Source organism: Aotus nancymaae, unplaced genomic scaffold (assembly GCF_030222135.1).
Source record: "Aotus nancymaae isolate 86718 unplaced genomic scaffold, 86718_ANA_hifiasm-v0.15.2.pri h1tg000064l_1, whole genome shotgun sequence".
NCBI classification, from domain to species: domain Eukaryota; kingdom Metazoa; phylum Chordata; class Mammalia; order Primates; family Aotidae; genus Aotus; species Aotus nancymaae.
Genome location: NW_026988479.1, coordinates 2743858 through 2763154, shown reverse-complemented (window position 1 = coordinate 2763154; position 19297 = coordinate 2743858). Strand labels below are relative to the sequence as shown.

The 19297-nt window shown below is 40.6% G+C and overlaps 1 protein-coding gene across 1 annotated transcript in view; it reads right to left on the bottom strand.

Annotated features, from left to right (window-relative positions):
- Nucleotides 1-19297, bottom strand: part of MEGF10 (multiple EGF like domains 10) — a 170656-nt gene that overhangs the window by 34420 nt on the left and 116939 nt on the right. Inside the window, exons 9-13 of the mRNA XM_012448056.3 lie at nucleotides 17502-17714; nucleotides 10707-10881; nucleotides 9283-9403; nucleotides 8306-8469; nucleotides 5732-5834 (exon numbers count right to left, since the gene is read on the bottom strand). Of these exons, the coding sequence (XP_012303479.2) occupies nucleotides 5732-5834; nucleotides 8306-8469; nucleotides 9283-9403; nucleotides 10707-10881; nucleotides 17502-17714 (776 nt within the window). The remainder of the gene's footprint in view (nucleotides 1-5731; nucleotides 5835-8305; nucleotides 8470-9282; nucleotides 9404-10706; nucleotides 10882-17501; nucleotides 17715-19297) is intronic.

Sequence of the window (19297 nt, the reverse complement as noted above, 5' to 3'; positions counted from 1 at the left end):
GATAATTAATTTCGGCAGCTCCCTGAGGGAGAGACATTGCCTGTTTTTGCACACCATAGTACCTAATACATGGGAGGTATTAAATAAATATTTGTGAATAAATTGATAAGCACAGTTCCTCTTTCCTATGTGATATTCAGGACCACTTTCCAATGGATGAAGCAACCACATCATTCTTTGCTTCCCCAAACAAGTCTCCACTCAAACCAGGAAGCCCAAGATATTCATAGTTTGTGCATCAAAAATGGTGACCCTTCCCTCCTAAGGGGGTGGAGATGTCTGTCTTGTTTATTTTTGAGCAGATATATGTTTGGGGGCTCAGGTCTGTGTTTTTAAATGTAAGCCCAGATTATTAGGCCATGAAAGAATTATGTGACATCTTAAGGAAATTCCTTCAGAAGTTTTTAGCAAAAAACAGATTAAAACTTTAATATTACAGGAAATAACTTCCTAAAATATTGGGAAGAATAGGGAAAATGGGAAGGAGGTAGGTTTAAATCTGCAGCCATCTCTGTTTCAACGGGAGCATTTTTTTCTGATAAATGTTCTAATGCTGATAAGGAGATTTGTAAGGGACTGTTTTTGCCAGGACTGAGGACAAAGAGCTCTTTGATAGCCTTCACGAGTTGCTAGGCAATAGCTGAATGATCGTGATAAACTTCAGCTAAGCAGCTCTAAAGAAATGTTCGTGCAATTAATGCCTGATGCATTATGCCAGCAGCCTCAATGTGAAATCAGCATTCACTGGGCATTTGTGATTGCATGAATGCAGTAAATAAATCATCTGGGGTGTCATTCTTTCCCCTCTCATAGATGTAACCCCAAATCCTTGTCTTACTTAATTGCTTATATTCCTTATGCCAGTATTCCAATATTTGGAGTGTTAGTGAATGAAGGAAATGATTTTGATTCAATGTCTTGTTCCTGGGCAACAAGCTATTAAACATATATTAGAACAAAACGAGATATTTGTTAATAATAATTGGGCTTGGTAATTATAAGCCGGAGGAACTACAGTATTTAGTCACAACACTTTTTCTGCTTTTCTAATCCTTTAACCAACAAAGCAGTGGCATAGTGTAGTGTGGTGTAGTATAGAGAAGTTATTCACTGGTATATCCATCTCTGTCGACAGAGTGGCTGTCCTGATGCAATGCGAGCTTCTGCAGGCTGGGAGTTGGCATCATTCATCTCCATGTTCCAGCACGCAAGCATTATGGTTACAGAGAACCTGGAGACACTCAACAAATGGTTGTTAAACCAAATCTTTCTACTTGGATACTACAGATTTTAAAGATCAGTAAGAGAATCTGCTTTATATAGATCAACCAAGTTGAAAAAAGTCCTGATAACTCATATAAATCAGAGATGTTTGCCTTTGCAGTTGCAAAACAAAACAAAACAAAAAATACCAGAGACCATGGCCTGCCTTGGACTCAGATAAAAGCAAGGCAGATCTTGGAGTTTTGGCTTTCTCTATAGCCTTTTGTTTTGGCAGGGGGGTCAGGAGGGATGAGCACCTTCCTGCACCCTCACGTCAGGGGCCCAGCCTTCTGCTTTTATATGATCCCCTCCCTCAAAACCAAACAGACAGACAGATACATATGAACCTGCAGACACACTCTCCACCCCTCAGTACCCAAAAGGGTCAGATGGTGAGTCATTTGTATTTGTGGCTGATTGGGTGCAGGCATGTTAATTAAACTCATTTGACTAAAGTTATTACCTCCAACTAGGATTTGCACTTATATGTCACTGGACAAAGGAGGGTAGGTCTCCCCTTATTTTAATAATTTGGGCATCCCTTAGCGGCATGAGACGTCACTTTGGGACAGATTAGTCCCTGAAGGAGCAGTTCACTCACTCAGCTGGTCAATCTTGGTGTCTGGAAAAACATGGAAAGGAGAGCTTTCCTTGTGGAGAGAGGCTGAGGCCACTGTAGGCCTAGTTCTGCTTGCTGGGAAGAGTGGAGAAGTGGGCTCTTCTCATTAACTTGCCCACAGGGCTCCTCCTTCCAATTCCACCCTTCCTGGCTGGCCTCAGATGAGCACCCCCCCACCTCTCCTCTTCTTCTCCTTTCCCTTCCCCTTATAATTACACTATGCCTTGCTAGTCTCATCTCTCTTTCTCAAGACCCCTAGAGTTTGATTGGGTGTCCTATTCTCTTTATCTGTTTAGCATTTAACTTTTTTATTCTGATATAAACACATCCTTAAACCTCCTCTTCTCATTTTCCACTGATTATGTGGTTTCTGTCAAAGAAATGGACCCCAGATGAAGCTCTTCAATAACTAGAGTAATAAGATACAGCAGATGCCACTATGCAGACCAGTAACTGCCACTGCCTGCCTGGGCCACCAGGGCAGACAGGGCCACCAAGTAAGGTTTTGCAAGTTGTGCACTATGCGAGAGCCCCTGGCCGAGGAGCTAAGTTGGGGCAGAAATCCGGCTCGCACTTCATGTGCCAAGGAGTACCTCCTGAGGGATTTCCAAATTGTTTCCAAATTTGTGTCAAAGGTGCTTTAGGGATGGGCAGAGGCTCCATACTCTTCCTCCTCCTCAGCCACTTTCCAAATTCTCATGTAGTAGGTGTGAGGTGGGGACTGGGAATATGCATGTTCAAAGAGTTCCCAGGTGATAGTGATCTTAGCCAGGGCTGGGAACGAGGCTGGCGACTGCACATGTTCCCAGTCAGCTGGAATGCAATCTTGATTAGCTGTAGTGCTCAGCAAATGGGTGTTCTGGCTGACTAAAGTCAGAGCAGAAAAGAAGACATAAACTTCAGCCTGTTTCTGTAATTTTGGGAAAACACTTTATAAAGCACATCACTCCACTACTCTGGAAATACACATACATAAGTACACACACACACACACACACATACATACACACACTCATATTTCATTGACATCTGAAATTTCAGTGTGGGTGGGCGTTGTGTGTGTGTGTGTCTGTGTGCCAGAGGTGTAGGACAAGCAGCAAACAACACAGCCTAAATCCTGAATGGTATTTCATTGTCCCCCATTCTTCTACTGCAACCTGCCTCTTACTGGTAAAATAGTCTATTGACTAAAAATGCCAACAAATTAAGGTTTTAAATAATCACATGCTACAATAAAAATGTATGCCTTTTCTTTTGGAAAAAAATGGTATATTTCTTTTGGAAATAGGATCTAAAATGTCAAATGCGACTTTTATGTTGGTTACTTTTCATAGCAGTATATTTTGAGGACTTATTTTATGACTGGGTGAAAAAGAACTATCAATTACAACAGAAATAAAAAAGCCTCAGTTCCTTTGAGAGACTAGACAGTCAAATAGTACATAGTGGGTTGTAGTTATAAGAAATGGTGGATGTGGGTACATAATAAGACATCAGGCCAACTTATGCCAACTTATGTCCCTAAGGCATCTCACCTTAGGGAGAGACTTCCTCAATCTAGTCATGTCAATTCCTTTGTAAAGAGGAACAAGGCCCTCCTGACCATTATCTCTGGCTCCAAATTTACCTGACTGCAACGTCCACAGTTGACGGAGGACTTAAGGCCATCTTGTTGATTTGGTCAGAGCCCTGGGTTCTGTGTCAGATTTCACAGATCTATTCATAAAAGCCTCACTACACACAAACCTCCTGCCCTACATACTGCTGCCCTGTCCAGGGATACTTAATATTTCACCTACAGCAATCTCAGCAACAGGGATGAGAGAAAATAGAATTACTTGCTTCCCTGGGCTCATGTTTATTTTTCAGCCTTAAACGTGGTGTCTAAATGAAAAGCAAAACCTTCACATTCAGAAATGTCCTTACAAGGTACTAACCCAAAATAATTTTATGGGTAAAAACTTATTAGTCTGTCCGTTGCAGACAATGAAATGATGTCCTTTGTAAATAATATACAGAAGTTGCTCTTTCCTTTAAAAAACTAAGACAATTGTTTTTTGGTCCAATTGTAGGTGTTTTTTGGAATTTCAGTAATTTTCTTTTCCTCTACATATGTTTTTGTGTACAATGTGTATTCTCTAAGTGTGGGGGATGACCTCATAGCAGGCTTAGATACCGACAGATGCTCACAGACCAACAGCCCACACAGAAGACCCAGAAATGAGACACTGGGGCAACTTAGCTGGCCTAGGGGCAATCATGACTGACAGGCCATGAGGCAGAGATGGTGGGCAACAAGCAATAGAGCAACATGAAGCAGTGGTCTTCCCTTTTGGAGAAGCAGGCCGGTCACAGATGGACAGAGGATTACAAGATTACATTGTGTGACAAAGCCACTGCATTCCCGTAGGAGCGTGATAGGTCTAAGGCCAGATGGCATAATTTGTCTTACCCCATGACCCAGACTGTGGAATGCAACTAACACATTTTCCGGCTGGCTTCAGGCCAAATCACATCTCTTGCTCTTCTCGTGTACACTAGAATGTGCCTTTCACAGGCTGGTTCTAAATCATCAAAGCAGGTGGACACTTGAGCAGTGACTGGTGTGTTCGGGAACACCTCACATCCTTTCTACATTCATAAGACAAAAGTAGATTTGGTGGCGTGTTGTACGAAACAAATGATGTGGTTCCCTCTGTTAGGAAAGTTCTGAATTTGCCAGAAGGTTAAAAATGTTATTTTGCTTCACTGTGGTCATTGAGAAATTAGTATCAATCGCTCCATTTGAGAACTTCAAGAACCCTAGTAAAGTCACAAAATCTGGTTCAATCCCTAGTGTGATGCAGTTTTCACATTTGGGGATGAAGAGCCAAGCAGAAACATTGAAAGGCAGAATTTCCTATTGTGAAGTCAAAGTTATCTCAGGTTTTGCAAGTCAAGATGGAAATACAGGGTTAGGGAGGCCTTGTGTCTGTGGGTAGCTCATTAGCCATCATGGAAATGGAAAGCAAAACCACAATGAGATACCACCGAACACTGACTAGGATGGCTAGAATCAAAAAGTCAGATAATAACAAGTGTTGGTGAGGATATGAGTAAAATGGAACCCTCATACAATACTGGTGGGAATGTAAAGTCATCCTAGAAGAAGAGCAATGTTTTTGCTCATGATATTTGGAAGATGGCACTAAATATCATAGCAAGTCTGTATACCATGAACAAAAACTTCTTCTTTCAGGACCATTTTTAGCTTGATAAACTTCCTGGCTGAAACCATGAAGCCATATAAATAAGGAGAAACTCCTACCCTGTGGTTAGAGAATTTGTACTCAATCATATTATGAATTTGTCATGACTCAAACATTATCATAAGAAAAAGAAAGTTTTAAAACTTTTACTTCTAGCAATGAACATTTTAATATTTGCATATTAACCATACAATAATATGCATATGCATACTTGCCATATTAATATGAGTATTTTTTTGCCTCACTAAGGTGACCCTTGTTTATTTTTAGGGTTTATTTCAATCATTCTTTCCTCAGTGCTCAAAATACACCACAGTGGTCTTGCTGAACTCTTCAGAACAATTCACATTTTCCCCGTCTTGCTGGCCTGAATTTTGACAGTTGGACCTTATGTGTAAGGTCAAGAGAACTGCCCCTGCACAAATCAACAAAACATCAGCCCTGGATTGTAGATCAAAGGTTTCAGTTTACTGGAAACTTTATCAAATTTTCATTTTTTTGGAAAAGTTGACTTGTGTGTGTTTCTGTGAAATAACAAGGAACAGCACTAGGTGTTAAGTTGGTGGGTTTCACCTTTCAATTAGCGGAGCTTGGCTCTCACCTGACCATCCAGGGAGGCAGCGGCAATGGCCTGTGGAAGGGTGGCAGCCATCGGCATGGCTGCAGTCGCAGCGCTCAGCACAGTTCAGCCCGTACGTGCCATCCTGCATGGAAGACAGCATCAAAGGTAGCAATGAGGGCCTGGGAAATTCCACGACAGGAGAGGAAAAGGCCGTTTCGCATACAGTACCCTGCTGTCCCAAACACTTCTTAGAGGGACGCATCTTAATCACCTCTTTCTATGTCTTCTTAGTCCCCAGAATATAGGCTCCAGGAAGTCAGGGTTAATGCCTGACACAACGGTTGAGACATACAAATGGTGAAGCTAATCATGCCAACACACTGATTATCTATATATGCAAATAGATGTAAAAATGCCAAGTATTTAAAAGAAGTTTATCCTATAAGCTACAACTCATAAAAATATTTTCTTTTGTTCCTAAAGGTTTTTACAAAATAGATCAGTGTCCCCTATAACGTATTTGATTCTTCAGTGAAAAGAGAGAATGGCCCACACAAAAATGACCCTGACCCACACAAAAATGCTCTAAAATTATAGTTTTAAAACTATAATTTTATAGTTTAAAAATTTTTAATCATAAACTAATTTTTAAAAATTATAGTTTTAATTGAATTAAGTTCATTGCCATAAGTTGCCAATGAGATACATGGTACTATCAAGAAAAATGAAGATCTTTTGTTACTTTTTTCGAATTATTATCCTGCTTTTCAGGAAGAAGTCTAAGCCACACAAAGTATTCTGACTCACAATCCTAAGTATGAGTCGACACACCTGCTCACTCATCCTCTTCCAGATCTTTTATATTTTCATATGCACATCAGTGTGGATGGTCTGATGGAGACAAGACTCTTCATGGACATGATCATTTTGCTTGTGGGGAAAGGATGGGAAGTTCAGCTCTTTCACCCCAGATCCTGAAAATTGAGGGAGGCACTACACGCCTCCCCAGCACCACCCAAGCACTAAGAAAAACAGGGTGCAGCGCCGGGCGCGGTGGCTCACGCCTGTAATCCCAACACATTTGGAGGCCAAGGCGGGTGGATCACGAGGTCAAGAGATTGAGACCATCCTGGTCAACATGGTGAAACCCCGTCTCTATTAAAAATACAAAAAATCAGCTGGGCATGGTGGTGTGTGCCTGTAATCCCAGCTACTCAGGAGGCTGAGGCAGGAGAATTGCCTGAACCCAGGAGGCGGAGGTTGCAGTGAGCCGAGATCGCGCCATTGCACTCCAGCCTGGGTAACAAGAGCGAAACTCGTCTCGGAAACAATAAAAAAAAAGGAAAACAGGATGCAGAGTTACCATGGAGGAGGAACATAGGCACCAGCATAGACAGGTAGTGGGTGCTAGATAAATAATTATTTGTCCAGAACTTGTTAAAATAAGAAAAAGAAAATCATTTTTTAGGCCCCACCAATGTTTGATAGAGCTGCACAGGATTTAGCTTTGTCATGATATGAACCACTAAACCCTCAGCCTTCACTGATTGACTAACTCCTCTAAGGTATGAAAAGAGATTGTGCCAGAGGTTTTGCTTTGTCTACAATCAGATAGGGAGTAAAAAGTGACCTCAAGCTCATCTCCAAGTACTGATTAATTTGTTCACTAGTCTGATGAGAGGCAGCAAAGCTGACAAGTCTGTCCTAGGGGTTTGAAGGCATGGGATATCCATGAGTGGGATCCTCTCTACTTTGGGAAGTGGGTTGTACTTAATGAGGAGGAAGCCCAGAGAGAGAAGAGCATTGTGGAAGGCCCTTCTCGAGGGGCCCAGTTCAGGGGGTCACACTGTTATCTTGCCATCAAATGATGTCCTGGAGGCAGAGAACACACACCACAGAGAGAATGCCTAATGGCTCAGGAGAAAAGAATTGCCGTAGGAAGAAACAGTGATGGAAAAGAACTATCAGCCGCTTACTCCAGAATGCACTTTCCATTTGCACTCCGACAGCCTGAAGTAGATGCAGTATGAGATTTCTAATGACATGTATCTCCAAAGTAGGTCAAGGGAATACAGTGAGCTATAGAGACATCTTAGGAGATTCTTATGGTTCCAGAGATACTTATGTTAAAAGATGCTGTTTCCAAACCTTCTTTCAACACTTCCACGAGCATTTTTGTGACATCAATCACCTCTCCTTTCAACTCCTTGCCACTTTACACCCTAAAGGCAGGGAGATTTATATAACAATGGAAACAAAATATTTGGAGAGTTGACAGGCATACATTGAGTGTTTGACCAGTGCTGTTCACTGGCTGCCACCAAGAGATGGGTGTTTAAGAAACAGAAAATAAAGGGTGGGGGTTGAGGAAACTGAGGAAGATGAAGGAAAAGAAGGAAGAAATTCTCACAAAGCCTATCTAACCAGTTTCCATGTCTATCCCTTTTCCAATCCTACATCCGGTTTGAATCCAAACACCTCGATTCTTCCAATAGTTACCAAAGTCTGGTCCACATTGAGCCACTTTAAGTCAGAAAAACTGCAAAAAGAAGCCAACTCTATGGCATCAACTCCTCATAGGCATTTTCCATCAGGGCACTGATTTGTGCATACCTGGCAGTGAAGTTCGCATTTCTTCCCTCGCCATCCAGGTGCACATGTGCAGGTCCCATCCAGGGTGTTGCAGGCTCCCCCGTTGAGGCACTGGCATGTTAAGTTACAGCCAAAGCCCCATGTGCCACTGGGACATCTGATGGAGCAGTCCACCCCGTGCCATCCTGTGCGACAAGAATGCCAGAGCAAGTGAGCCAACGAAGGTAGCAGGGAGCCTTGCTGAGCCTTTCCAAGCCACGTTTCTCTTTAGAAACACCTTGGAGATGCACAACCATGCCTCCCAGCCCCAGCCACAGCAGCAGACAGCATTGGTTCGGCCAAGTTAGGCCTCCATCAGAAATGAACAAAAGGCACCCCTGAGGACCCAAACAGCCATGTGTGCTGTGTGATCTGTTAAGGATGCCAACACTGTGAAATATTAGTAGGCTATTGAGGAAGAGATGTAGAGTCAGAGCAACTTTAATGGGCAGAGATGCACACTGTGGAATCCTGAGTTTTGGTCAGATCAGGAAAGTGAAATATTTAGATGGAAGGGAGATGAAGGATTCTGCTTGAAAACACAACCCCATCTTTAAGGCAGAACCCCATTAACCAGCTACAGTGTGTATCCTGGATCCTGGAGGATGAACACGTTCTGGTGCTCATATAAACTTGGTGCTTGGCTGCATTTCTTGTCATGACTCCAAGCCAGTCAATTTAGAAGCATGAACACATGTCTGCTTGTTTACTCTTCCTAAAAGTGCACAGACTCACAGACTTTTGGAGCTGGCAGTGACTTCAGAGATCATCTAATGTGAGCCTCTTCCCTTGATTCAGAAAAGCATTCCAGGCCACAGTAGATGAGGGGCTTGCAGAAGGCAGACACCAAATTTTGGTGCAACTGGAGCTAGAACCCTGGTTAAGGTTTCTTTCTTTTGCGTGTCTTTAGGAGATAATGTGACCAGGATCAAATTAAAGACTTATTTACCCATTCTTACCTGCCCTGCAAGTACAAGACCCGTCCACAGGAGAGCAGACTGCATCATTTTTACAGCCACAGCGAGAGGAACAGTTTATCCCGTAGGTTCCCAGAGGGCATGGGGTAGAGCAGTCAATTCCCTAGACAGGCACAAGTAGTAAAATGCGTTCAATTTTGCCAGCTGAAATAAGGCCAACACAAATAAACAAAAATATAACTTGGCAATGCTAATTATACTTCCTCTCTAATTTTAACACACTATATATTTTAAAATTTGTTATAATGTCACCACTATACAAATTTTAGAAATTTAAGGACAATACTAGTTGGTCTATGTTTAGGATATATTATTAAATGGGATCCAAAAAAGCTTGCACCTACATTAGTTTGGCCTTCATAGCAGAACTAAAACAAAACAGCAATAAAAATCCTTCGCCCTTGCTCAGACAAGTAGATATATAAAAATAAGCTGTATCTGTAAAATTACGGTCAATAAATAAACATCAATAGGAACCATACATTTGATCTCAACCCTTCTGAGACATCCTTATATAATATGTAATATTTTTAGTGGATAAAGCAAAGCAACAGAACACATTCAGCCAGCAACATGATTCACTTTATCTGACAGGAAGCATTAAACATAGAATTAGGCTACCAAAGGCGACTGGAGGTCAGCTCCTTTCAAAACAGAAGGGACTATTAAGACAAAGCTAATTCAAGGGCTGAACCAAAGGGTTATGACATAGGTTAGAAAACCCTATAAAGATCCTTGCAGCTCTGTGACTTTATGATCTACCAGTTCTACATTATGTGCTCTGGAATAATCATCAACATTCTTCATAGTTCAATGTTCTCTTTAAAATGGGAAGGAAGAGCTCAAGAACAACACATTCTCCTTTAAAGCAAAGATTCCTAGCCTATCACTATGAAATCTTAGAAGCTGTAAGAAAAATTCTGCTCTATTAGCATATAGGCATATTTATAGGGTCTGGATTTTCAAAGGGACCTAAAAACTTATGTACTGCTAACTACAGAATGTAAATACATTATAAATGCTAATGCTATGTGTCTTCAAATTTCATGGAATTAGAAACAAAAGCTGTCAACAATAACAGTAATCTACTTGGAAAAGTAACTTATTTGTCACCTATAAAACACAATATAATAAATTACTTAAGGAATAATTATAGTATTTTATACTTTCTGACACATATTTCTATTAAAAATTGATGCCACATTTATAGTTTTACCAGCTTTCCCAGTCATCATACTAAGGTAATTCCTTACATCTCTATTAGCATTTTTCTCCTCATTTTTTCTCTCTCAATGATGTGGATGACTTTAGCACATTCACTGTATTTCACCAAAGGTCATATAAATCACAATGTGAGATACTTCACACTGCACCCCTCTTCTTCCTCCAGAGCCCTAGTCACTCACTTTGAATCCTGGGGCACAGGTGCACTTTCCAGTCACACTGTCACAGTCTGCCCCATTTTGGCAGCTGCAGATCTGCTGGCAAGCTTCCCCGTAGAATCCAGGAGAGCATGTCTCATTACAGTAGAGTCCTGACCAGCCCGGCTTGCAGGCACACTCTCCAGACATGGGGTGACAGCTGAGAGACATGGATGAAAGAAACAAGTCACTCTGGGGTAAACATGACACCCAATTTCTGTGCAAATGTTGCTTTAGCAATGATCACTAAATGTGTGGGTAATCCCATGCACAATAATTCAAATTTCATTCCCAAGCTTGATTGGTTGAAACCTGATGGGTACTACAGAAATGTATCAAATCAGCATCATCTCTAGCAGGATGACTATTACAACCACATCCTTTTGTCTGAAATTCTTTTTAATTCACTTAAATTGACTGCACTAATTTTGTAAGAGGTCAACTCTATGAGAAGAGCTAAAAAAAATTCCATCCAATGGACAATACCAAACCAGTTAACTAGTATGATGTCCCAGGAATACCAAAAGCAGTGACCTCATCAGCCTGTTTCTCCTCTCAGTTCCCTATACCTGGTAGCAAGCAGCTGTCTCCACCTGAAACAGCAGCTGCATTGACCTGCCAGGCAACCAGCTGTTGCTCCATAGCAAATGGACATATCAGCTGTGCTGAAATGCACGCTAAGTGAGTTGACACAATGGGGCCCTCTGTGGCATGCTGGCTCAAAACACATGTGCTTCTCACCACGAGAAAATCTTAACACTCAAACTAGCTCTGCTGACAATTGGAAGACTATTTAAAGATGGTCTTCCTCACCTGATAGAGCTAAAACCCTCCCTTTAACTAGGGCCAACAACAAACACCTCTGTCATACCAGACATTTGCTAAATGACCTCCCTTCAGAGGACTGTTCATAGATTTTCAACTCTTGGCAAGAATGACCACCTGAGAGGGATGAAGACTGAGGATGCAATCCCAGTTCTCCCACCACCTGGGTAGCCTCAGTGAAAGCATACAACCTCCCTGGGCCTGATGTCCTAGTCTGTCAAGTGAGGGTCTCAGTAGCCATGCCCCATAATCTCATAGCCTATATTCCTCCTCCTCCTTGTTCAGAAAATGTCTGTGGGTTGGATGATTTGGTGCTCATTTTCAGAATTTTATTTAAAAATACTTTTAGACCCCTGCTGCACCTTAGTGTTCATAGGCAAAGGCCTAGAAATTCACCAAACACTCAGAAGACATGGCATGAAGAATAACTAAGTACAGTTCTACATAAGAGGTGGTTTCTTGGGTATAGGTTTAGATTCACAGGACCAGGGCGTGAGTCTCAGATCTACTTAGATCTACTTACATCTATTCAAGTCTGCCTATCTTCTATTATCCTCGGGCCAATCACTCATCCTTGAGCAATCACCTGGCATCTCCATGGCATCTCAAACTTAACATGTCAAAAACGAAGCCCTTGTTCTTCCCCTCAGTATCTACCTCCAATTGTCCAAATTTCCCTAAATAGCACCACCAGTCACTTAGTTTATCTCGGAGTTATTCTTTTTTTCTCTTTTCTTTTTCCTTTCCTTCTTTCTTTCTTTCCTTTCTCTCTTTCTTCTTTCTTTCTTTCCTTCCTTTTTTTTTTTTGAGATGGAATCTCTGTCACCCAGGCTGGAGTGCAGTGGGGCAATCTCAGCTCACTACAACCTCTGTCGTTTCTCCTGACTCGGCCCCCCGACTAGCTGGGATTACAGGTGTGTGCCCCATGCCCAGCTAATTTTTGTATTTTTTTAGTAGAGATGGAGTTTCACCATTTTGGCCAGGCTGGTCTCAAACTCCTGATGTCAAGTGATCTGCCCTCTTGGCCTCCCAAAGTGCTGGGATTATAAGCGTGAGTCACCGTGCCTGGCCTGGGAGTTATTCTTGATAACTCTTTCTGCCTCGTCACTAGAATTTAACCATTCTAACTCCAAAATATATTCTGAATCATCCCCTCATCCTCACTGTCCTCATTCTGCTCCAGCCGATGCCATCTACCTCCTCGCCTTCTGAACAGCCTTCCAACTGTGCTGCCTGCATCCACCCATGCCTTACCACCTAAAGAATAACTCACATCATTCTCCTTAAAACTCTGCAAAGGCTCCCCACCACCCTTGGAACAAAATCTGGACTGTTTAATACAGCTACGGTGACTATACAATTTATTGTCTAAACCAGGGCATTTTTAAGAGTGAAGAGAGAGCTGCTAGTAATTATACTAGGACAACAGGCCTAAACCAGACTGTCCTTGTGAAACCTGATACACAATCACCCTAAATACAGCCCAAGGGGCCTTGTCATCTGGCCACTGCCTACTCCTCAACCTCTTCTTTCATCATTATTCTCTCTTTATTGCTAGGCCTGACCACAATGGATTTCTTCTAGTTTGTAAAAGCATCATGTTTTTTTGAACTTAAGGGCCTCCACATGGCTCTTTCATATTCCTAGGATGCAGTTTCCTTACTCTCTGCCTGTCTCTCTCCAGTTTGTCTTTCCAACCTCAGCTTAAACATCCCTTCCTCAAAGAGGCCTTCCCTGACCACCCAAATTTAAGTCAGGTCTCTCCACTCACACTCTTCCTTAGCACCCTGTTCCTTCTTCTCATCTCACTTATCACAATCTATAATCCTATGTTTATTTTCCAGTCCTTTAATGTCTTCCTTCCCTTCTAGAAGCACTATGAGTTCCAGGAGGGCAAGAATTAAACCCGTTTTGCTACCTTTCCCCAGCACATGGTAGGCCCACAGTATGTGCTGACTGAATAAGTGAAAATGCCACAGGTGATCCAGAGTGGATGTGACTCCAGGGATCTAGCATTCCCACATTAATCTGCTTCTCCTTTACATCCCAGAGTCACCAAACAATGTTAAGTTCTACTGAGGACATATGTATACAAAGGGGAAGATATCCTCTAAAATTAGTTTTTAAAATGTCAAAGTCTTGGCTGAAAGGAAATAGCCATTAATCACAGGGAACAACTCATTAATGTCACCATGTTTGTGATGATATTGTAAGGAGACGGCATTTACTGAGCACTGAGTAAGTCTCAGCAATGTGCTGAGCACTATTTAGTTCAATCTGCACAACCTTCCTAGATGGTAAATATGATCCCATTTTCCAAATGAGGAAATAGAGGCCTAGAAAGGGTAAATTATTTATTCAAAGTCTCATACAGGTAGTGGCAGAATCAAACTTGAACCCAGGTTTGTTTTTATACCAAAGAAAAAGGAGGTTTTCTAACAGCCTGCTAAGGGGACCAGACATGAAGGAGAATTGCTAAAATTTAGGATTTGGCACATATAAAGGGGTCAACAGGATCAGTAAAAACAAATATTGTACAAAAAAACAGGGAAAAATTTACAGTCACTTTAGTAAGTCCTTACATTTGATAAAAGGAAAAGAAATATTTCAAGTGATGGATTGGTTAAAGTAGCCTACCTTATCTTCTTAACATATTGTGTTTAAAAATCTTCTTAACATTTATATTAAAAAGTAGAAAATAGTATTCATGGTGTAGACATAAATGTTAAAGAAAATAGACAATTTGGAGGATGATGAATTGAAGCAAGAGGCAGGCTGAGAAATTGATATTCAATGACCCCCAGTGAGTGTTAGTGCGGCACACTGGTTTTCAGATTGATTGACATCAAAATTAGTATTCTGCAATTTGTAATTAGACGTAGGAAGCTAGAGCACTTTGGAGGCATTTGATGGGTTCTCATGCAGGCAGCTTAATTGGTAATGAGATTTACGTGTTGATGTAGGAGCAGCAGATTGGAGGCTGAAGGGTGATATACTCATTACCCATTTTCTATCTAAAGAACAGATTGCTTTGTTTAGATAAAAATAGGATTATACATATATGGAAATATTTGTCACTTATACACACACATAACCATATACATATATTCTAGGAAACTGTTTGATTTAATAGTTGAATTACAACAAAAGTCCAATACTAAATAATATTGGCTGAAAGAGTCATTGAACTCCCTTTTATTCATTTCCTTAGATGTTATTAATGCTCAAATGTAATGACCATTATGTGATATTTGCAAATAGGCACATCCGGATTGTTCATGGCTATTAAATGTCTTTATTACCAAGAGCAGCTAATCTATTTCTCTACATTGCAAGTGGAATATTATTAAATCTCAAATTTTATTTTCTTGTTCAAAATCATTTCCATTAAAACAGTTAGTTTTCAGTTGAAAAGTTCAGGTCACAGTGAATGTCTTTAGGCTCAATAATAGTGCTAAGGTTTAAAATACTAATATTACTTATAAATATATTTAAATTCATTTCAACCCTGTGATAGATTGCAAAATAAAAATGGCTCCAAATTATTTGCAACAACTCCCATCAAGAAGTGGAGTATATTGAATCTGGGACTTGGTTAGATGACTTGCCTTATCTAAAGGGACATTAGCAAACAAGACACAACCAAAGGCTTAAAAAGTGTTTGTACATTGGGGTCTGTCCTGTCTTCTATTGCTCTTAGAAGCCAGTTACCATGTGAAAAACCCAGGCTAGGCTGCTAGATCCTGGAGATGCATGGCTCAGTCACCCCCTCACCCACCCAAATGCCAGACAGGTGAGTGAGGATATCCAGGACCAATCAGCCTCCAGTTGATCTGCCAGCTGAACACAGAGAGACCAGCAGAAGAACCACCAGGCTGAGCTTAGCCCACATAGTCAAGCAAAAAATCATCAGTTAATAAATGTTATTTTATGTCATTAGGTTTGGGGTAGTTGCTTTTTTTTTTAATGCAACAAAAGCTATCTGATACAAACCCTTACCCAACTATAGGGCTACAATATATGTCAATATGTATATCCACAGAACTCAGTATGTACCTAAAGACAATGCACATTATTAATTTACACCATATTTGCTATCTCATTAATTATAATGAAAGGCTTTAGTACATCTTAAATTATGTAACAGCAAAGCTCCACTTGCTTGATAAATGATAATGTGAATAAACTAGAGTTTCAATTAATACAAGGACTCTATGCCTTTTGGTTTGAATGGATCTTGGCCTTCCAGAAATTTTACGTGTGGAAGTTCATGATATAAGAATTAGATAGATGGCTCCAATGATGAATTCAATAAGATAGAGTCATATAATCAACATTAAATTTGTTGTAATAGAAATGTGTAAAAGCTAATTTTTAAAAATAACTTTCATGATTTACATGAAAAGGCTGATTTTCAAAAAATTATTCTGATTATTTGGTATACATTATTAGACAGATTTTAGTGTTACTGATCTATGAAATTGTCAATGTCATGTACTTCTTTGTTAGCACATCCATGTTTAGGTACATATGACCTATGTCAAAATTACCACAGTTTAGCCATCAATCAAATCATTCTCCACTTTGCACCTTGCCACTACTAACATGGTATCCAATCCAACAAAACCGATATGCTCTCTGCTTCTCCAATCCTTCTGATAGCAGAGCTCTTCCTTTGCATAGATTTATTATTCCATTTGATTTCAGTTGTGTCTATATACAATGAAACAGCACACTGGTGTAATGTTCTTAGTTGTCACTATATGAGGCTTACTTTTGAAAAACAAAACCCTGTGGAGATTATTCATTTTTATTCCCCCAAATATTTACATAAACTTTTCATGTAAAGAAAAGCAGTATTTTCCAATGAAGAAAACCAAAAGTTGACTAATGTGGCTTACAAAGTTAGTTGAATCATATTGACAATACATTTCTTTGATATGTTCCACTAAAATGTATTCCAGCACACATACACATGCACACACACACACACTGAGTGCAAACTCTATACTTTGGTTACTAACAATAAAAATAACAGTGGTTTAAAGACGAGACCAACCACATGCTTTTGTTTACTTTTAACTTTTGTGCATTTGGGATTTGATGTGGCTACAAGTTATCTTTCAGATGTATAAATGAAGTAACAGTTGTGCTGAATGCAAATAAAAGTCATTCTGGTAAGATATGAACTGCTACATAATACACTACATTTTTGTCAAACTCAGCTTTTCCAGCAGTCTGCAAAGGAGGTCCAGAATTCTAAGTTATGTGTATCTAGTCCCTGGGGTAGGAAAAGAAGAAACAGGGGTAAGAAGATATTTTCAGGGCAGACAAGGTACAGCAGGGTGGGTGGGATCATGGTTTCCTGTTCTCAAATTCTTCGAGAGGTTTTTGAGCTAAAAGTCCCTTGTGAGTTCTATGTCACAGTAATCAATTTAAAAGAGATATTTCACATGTGACAGCCACATGTGAAGCATTTCCACAAAACTTCCACCAGTACACTTCCTCTCTCTAGCCTTTTTCTTTCTTCCACAGATGTGCTGTCAAATAAAAGATGCTGCAGTAAGAATCATTTTATGATATTTTTGCATACTAAACTTGGCTGAACTCCTTGTGTCTCATTGCATCTTTGCTTCTAAGGGAATGTCACAGAATCCCTTGCTTAGGGGAAAGTTCTACTAACCTCAGCAAATTTTGTCTTTATCAGTGGTCATTAATAGAGAATAGAATTTGATATTCACCAGTGACCACCGAACAATTTTAGCACCTCTGATGTGGACCATCACTAATTAAGTTAAAAAGTCTTCTCTTACTTAGCGATTCCTGCCCAGAATAGCCTAGAGGCAGGAAGGGGCTTGGGATGAGAACCACTCTATCAATCTCTCCTTCCAAATCCTGAAAACTGAGATTAAAACTTTCATAGGACACGTCCTTCCAGGGGAAGCCGACACTCACCTATGAGTGTTGTCCAGGTGGCAGGGGCACCATTTGTCACATTTGATGCCATAGAGCCCCTCGGGGCACAGGCGTGCTTCACAGCGCTCACCCGCAAAGCCTGCTTCACAGAGGCATGCACCGCTCACATGGTAACACTTCCCTCCATTGACACACCGGCAGGCCTCAGCACAGCGAACACCATAGGTCCCAACAGGACACTCATCCTGGCACCTACCAAGCAAGAGGCAGGAGCAAGAAGAAAGATTAGTCAGTGCCATGCAAAAATAAACGGTTGATTCAGAATGGCTTTGTTATGCACAAATTGAACTGCTTTTTGCTCTGGCAATTATTTAGTGATAGTCCCATTGCAGGGATGAAAAGCATTAAGATGCATTACTCTGGCTACATATAGTGTTAACAGCAGCATAACCTGTAGAAAACAAAAACAAAACAAAGAACAACAACAACAGAAGATGAAACCAAAACCAAAATATGAGCTTAGCACATGTGACACGTTTACACTTAGTATCTGCCAAAGTTACATAGCACTTTAGCGGATACTAAGAAAATGAGAAAAGAAATTTTCAAATGTTAGTCCCAGTCCACAATTATGACATTTCAAAACATACTTTCCTGATTCCAAAGAGAAAACCTTGTGTCAAATTTGAACTAAATGTTAATTCTCTTGGCTTTCATGTGGACATTAATTTTTAATCTTAGCCATGTTTCTACTCTTGTTCAAAACTGAATGATAATCATTACTCCTCAGTTAGAAAGTTCTGTAACTGATAAGCCAAGTCCTTTTTAAATCTGGGAAACTCTGAGCTACCAAAATCAGATGTCCTCAATTCCAACCTGAGAAGTGCCTGCCAGTAGAAAAGCTTGGAGTTTTCTAACACGAAATGACTGGCTAGTGAGGTTTTGCCCTCTGTAGGGAAGAAGGGCTGCCAAATGACAAGGAGCAAAGATCAGCCCTCAAAAATTCACTTTACTGTCTTTTTAAAAATGGCACTGGAGCTCTGTCCAGGAGAAGGGATATGCTCTAGGTAAGGTGAATGAGGTGGGAAGCTGAGTTGCTAGAGGGAATAGTGATAGAAAAGAGAAAATGATCTTTCATTGCTCCATGGAAAGCACGAATAGTTAGACTAGCCAAGTTTCTTTTTGACTAAGCCAGGTGACTGGCTCTCTGCGGCAGAAGGTGAGCTTTCGGCCAAGGGAGAGGGAGACAGAGCTTCACCCAGCTGAGTATTCGCCGCAAGAAGGGTACACTTTGTCTGGGCAGCCACTTCCCATGTGGCTCTTAAGTCAGGCCAGAACCAGAGTAAAAAATGTAGGTCAGCCTTGCATTTTTAGATCTGTATAATGTAAGCAGCAAGGCATAATAACAAATTCAAGCACACTTAAAAGAAACAGAAAATAAACATACTTCAAAGAAATACTGTTTCCACAAAGCTTTGCATATTTTTAATGATAGGGTGCAACAAGTAACAATACCAGGGTGGTAGGAATTCTATTTCAATGTGTAGAGGAAAAATCTTGATAATTTTTTTTTTTTTTTTTTTTTTTTTTTGGAGACAGAGTCTGCCTCTTTCACCCAGACTGAAGTGCAGTGGTGCCATCATAGCTCACTGTAACCTCAAACTCCTGGACTGAAGTGACCCTCCCACCTCTGCCTCCTGAGTACCTAGGACCACAGGCACTTGACACCATGCCAGGCTAATTTTTAAATTTTTTGTAAAGGCGAGGTCTTGCTATGTTACCCAGGCTGGTTTCAAACTTCCAGACTCAAGTGATCCTCCCACTTCAGCCTCCCA